Genomic DNA, 4,875 nt, shown 5'->3' with positions numbered 1-4,875 from the left:
TTGGATCTGTGAACATCTTGAGGCCCATCCTCGATGGCTAGAGGTTCTGCTCCATCTAAAAGTTTCATGTAACACCTAGGGAATGGCTTACCTTTTTGTGGGACATCATGCTCATGTTCTTCATCACAAATGGTGCGGTTGCCCTCCATCAGAATGCAAGGAAGCATGTGCTTCATGTGGAGGATGTGTTCTTTGGTGATTTACTTGTTGTATGATGAAGGAGAAGCAAGCTCCTCCTCCATCCATTGATATGGTTGTTCCTCTTTTTATGGCCACTTGAGAATGGTTATGGGTTTGGTTACTCTAACGTTCCCCAATTGGTTCTATGATTGGATTTGGTAGAGGCTCTAGGATATGCTCAGGTGGGGTTAGTGGTTCGTACTCGACCACTTGCTTTAATTTAGCTGGCACCTTCCTTACAAGGTCTTAGGCTTGTTTAGCTAGCACCTTCCTCACAAGGTCTTGGGCTTGTTTTGCTAGCACCTTCCTCACAAGGTCTTGGGATATGTGCTCAGGTGGGGTTAGTGGTTCTTACTCAACCACTTGCTCAAGGTTGGGATCTAATTTAGCTGGCCTTCCTCACAAGGTCTTAGGCTTGTTTCTTTGTTCTCTATTTCTCCAACATGGGGTTGGGGTACTCCTTAACTTTCTTTAAAAGGTTTTTGTAATCAATGGGCTTCTTTTCTTTGGGAAGAGTAACTGATGATCCTGCATGAAATTTCTATGTACTCTTCAAGGTCTTTTTTTGGACCTATGTTTGTGGTTCATTATCCTTTTTAGAGCTAGTACACCCTTTGGGACTAGTGTGCAGCCTTTGGGGCTTGTGCCTCTCAGGCTCTTTTGCTACCCGTTGTCTCTACAAGAGGTAGCTTTGAATCTCTTTCAATAATCATGACATTGTTATCCTTGATAACTTATGATCCTGCATGACATTTCTGTGTCCCCCCGTGCCCTCCCTGTCTCTCACTAGGTAGAGGACAATTTAGCTGGAGTTGACATGACGGGAACACTAGGCTATGGCCAACTATGTTCAAACAACATTCATCTTGGTAAACGTGTCATAAAACAATATGTTCAGTATGGTCTGGCTAACTCAATAAACAGCTCCCTACCACGAACTTCCTTCACGCTGCCAGAGTTCACATAACACCATAGCTACACCTGGTACAAACACTTTGGCATTGATTGATAAGCATATCAAATGAAGTTTCATATTTAAATTTCACAATTCATTCACAAATGTACGCATAGAACCAACACAGTGCAACTTGTTCTTCCTCATCTTCTCCCCATGTTTGCATAGATCACGTAAGAAAGACAATGCAGTGTGTTCCTCATCCAGCGTATCATCGATCTTTACAATACTGTTCTTTTGACAAGCACCCACCAACTGACTCATGCTCCCATACTGGAACTATGTAGGAGCAGCTGCCCTACAGTTGGTGTTTCAATGCTCTTTGCTCACACACTTACCCTTTGGCCGCAAGATGTGCAATCCATGCATTCCAGGAGGTCAGCTGTTTGTCCAACAAATTCTATAAACAGGTCAATCACAATGGCCGCAAACTCATCCCAACAACATACCGCTAGGAGATGGGAGCATGGAAGATTTGGCAGGCCTAATGCCATGAACCCATTCAAAATAAGGATGGCAACTCATGCAGAGTCAACCGGTCCCATATGGACAGACCTAATCCATCATCCATATTCTCTGAGGCCCATAGGAGCGCCTCCACAGCAGCTCCCGGGCCATGCGGGATGGGCCACAGCTTCTGTGCATCTAGATCCCCAGACCTTTCTTGTCGAGAGGCAAGAACGGGATCACCTGGCATTACAGGCCCCCAAAGTCGCTCTTTCCCCTCACATACAAAGTGTCCCTCCAAAAGAGGCCAACGATATGCGGGAAACCCCACCTTCTCTTTTTTCTTGCCTTTTACCTCATTAGAGGTTTGTTATCTGTTTCTTTAAAAGTGTCTTTTTTACTAATGAACAGATCTCTTTTTGGGAGGAAAAAATCCTGCCACCTGCAATCTCATCATGTGTTTCTTTACCCCTGTTCACGCTCAGTCTGCCACAAGCTGCCAAGCTCTCTCCTCGTCTACTACGTGAGCAATTGCGTATACGTTAGACATCAAGATAAATAATGCTGGTTGTGTCTTCTCCACACTCATTGCACGTTCAAAAGCCTGCCTAGCAAGCTCTACATTACCTGATTTTCGACAAGCACCCAAAACTGTTGTCCACGTAACAAGGTTAGGTTGAAATCGCATGCTCTCCAGCATGGCGACGGCCTCATCCAACTGCCCTGCACGACCAAGAAGATCAGCCATTGAAGTGTGGTGCTCAACTGTATTCATGATGCCATACAATTTGCTCATAGCCTCGAAATGTTGTAAGCCCTTGTCTATGAGACCTGCATGGCTGCACACCGTGAGAACATTAAGCAATGTTATCTCATCTGGCCATGTGCCTCTGTCAGTCATCCTTTCCAACAGGTCAAAAACTCGCTTACTCTCTCCTTGAAAGGAGTAACCTGCAATTAAAGAATTCCATGCAACTACATCTTGAACTGGCAGCTCATCAAATATGTAGGATGCTTCAGTAAGTAAACCACATTTAGCATACATATCTACCAGAGTACTGCTAACAAAAAGATCACTGTCAAACCCATCTTTTGCGATGGAAGTGTGTATATCTCGGGCCCTGCCTAGAGAACCTACACTGCCACAAGCTTTCAAGCTACAAAAGTACGTGACAGCATCTGGGAACACACCCTCCAATTGCATCTGTTCCAAACAGTCCAGGGCCTCCTCATCATACCCATGTTCAGCATACCCTGCAATTAATGCAGTCCATGCAACAACATCTCGATCAACCAGCTCTTCAAATGCTTCCCTTGCTTCACCAAGTAAGCCATATTTGGCATACATATCCACCAGAACACTGCCAACATGTAGTCCCCCCTGAAATCCTTTTTTGACAACTTCAGCATGTAATTCTTGGCCCCAACTAATGGCCCCTAGGCTGCTACATGCTCTCAAGCAGCAGACATATGTGACTGGACTAAGAGACACACCTTGCAGCTGCATCTGTTCTAAACAAATCAACACCTCTTCACTGAACCCATGTTCTGCATACCCTGTGATAAGGGCATTCCACGACACCACATCTCGGCTGGGCACCTCATCAAAGACTTCCTGTGCTTCTGCAAGCAAGCCACACTTGGCATACATATCCACCATTGCACTGAGCAGAAAAGGATCTCCTTCTAGCCCTTCTTTCACGATCTCAGTGTGTATTTCTCGACCCCTTTCTACGGCTCTGATCTTGCAACAAGCTTTCAAACTGCAAAGGAACGTGCAAGCATCCGGGGCCACTGCATCTAGCCACATCTTGCAGTAACAACCCAGTGCTTCCTCGCAGAGCCCATGCTCGACATATCCGGATATCAGTGCATTCCACGAGACTACATCTCGAACATACATCTCATCAAACACTTCCTGTGCTTCTACAAGGGAATCACATTTGGCATACATGTCCACCAACGTGATGCTGATATAAGGATCATTCTCGTATCCAGCTTCGATGATCTCGAGATGCAATTCGCGGCCACGTGTCATGCATTTCAACCTAGCAGAGGCTTTCAGAAGAGCTTGGAGTGTAAACATGCTTGGGTATACACATTCCTGCTGCATTATCTTAAAAAGTCTGAATGCATGATCATATTCTCCACAGTCAACATACCCTTGTATGAGAGATGTCCAGGAATGTTCATTCGCGTGGGTGAATTTGTTGAAAACCTGTTGGGCAATGGCCAGGCTTCCACAATCCACAAGCATGGGAATAAGGTGGTTACCAAGGGATCTATGTGTTTCTGCGGCCCGGTCGCGGATGTATGCATGGATACGCATGGCATAGTGTAGGTTTTTCTTCTTTCTGCAATGATGAAGGATAGGGATGAGAGTGTCCACATGAGGCAGCTCTGCCGTACATTCCAAGGAGGCAATGGTGTCCTCCAAGCTGAGCGTCTGCTTAGTATTGTTACCCTGCAGATGTGACATGGATGAATCCCTAGAAAAGCTCGCGGTACTAATACGGGTGAGATAACTTGATTTGCATGAAACCCTAGCAAAGCTAGGGTTACAAATCATCTGCATCGTTAGAGAGTTGAGCGCTAAGAGAAGCTTCGACCACATTCATTTTCCTTGAGAGAGGAGCTTCGACCACATTCATCTGCATCTTCAGAGTGTTGAGCGCGAAGAGAAGCTTCGAATCACCCGGGACTGTCCCCAGCAAAAGAGTAACAGGCAGCCATCAGGTGAGCCAGTGTGCGATTATGTCATGAAAAATTTCCATCTCAAGTTAAGAATAGTAAAAATTTGAGGTGGACATTAATTTTGTAGACAAGCTCAAGGGCACATAAGTATGTACATGCTTCTTGGGGCTGGGGATGTGGTGGTGGTGGTGGTGTGTGTTTGTTATAGGCTTCAAAGGTGCATATAAAGCTTATCTTTGGCTTAGATTTGAATTTTCTTTGGCTAAGATTTGAACCTTATGCTTTCTAATTCGTGCCTATACAAGCAAATATTGATAGCAAACTTTTGTTGGGAGATGAAAATGCAAGATCTAGACTGCAATCCCCAAACAAAATTTCACAAGCTCAAGACCAATCATTTTAAACTCTTTGCATAATAGTCTCCTTTGTATGTGAAATCTTCTTTTCATGATTCCTCACCACATTTATAGGTTGTCCACATAAAGTATGACGATCATGTACATGTTCACATAAAGAAAGATCATATACATGTCATGCCAAAAAAAAAACATGCAGCTTTGCATCTAATGGGATTTTTAAAAAACCAAAGTAGTTGTAAG

General features: G+C 44.5%; 1 protein-coding gene across 1 annotated transcript; it reads right to left on the bottom strand.

Annotated features, from left to right (window-relative positions):
• Positions 1-1,199: 1,199 nt before the first annotated feature.
• LOC147613174 (pentatricopeptide repeat-containing protein At1g06140, mitochondrial-like) lies at positions 1,200-4,513 on the bottom strand. Its single transcript, XM_086782446.1, has one exon. The coding sequence runs from the start codon at positions 4,194-4,196 to the stop codon at positions 2,064-2,066; it is 2,133 nt and encodes a 710-aa protein (XP_086638572.1). The 5' UTR covers positions 4,197-4,513; the 3' UTR covers positions 1,200-2,063.
• Positions 4,514-4,875: the final 362 nt, after the last annotated feature.

This window comes from Cibotium barometz, chromosome 44, assembly GCF_041138505.1.
Source record: "Cibotium barometz isolate CiBa-2024 chromosome 44, ASM4113850v1, whole genome shotgun sequence".
In the NCBI taxonomy this organism is placed as follows: domain Eukaryota; kingdom Viridiplantae; phylum Streptophyta; class Polypodiopsida; order Cyatheales; family Cibotiaceae; genus Cibotium; species Cibotium barometz.
This window is presented reverse-complemented; position numbering and strand designations above follow the sequence as displayed.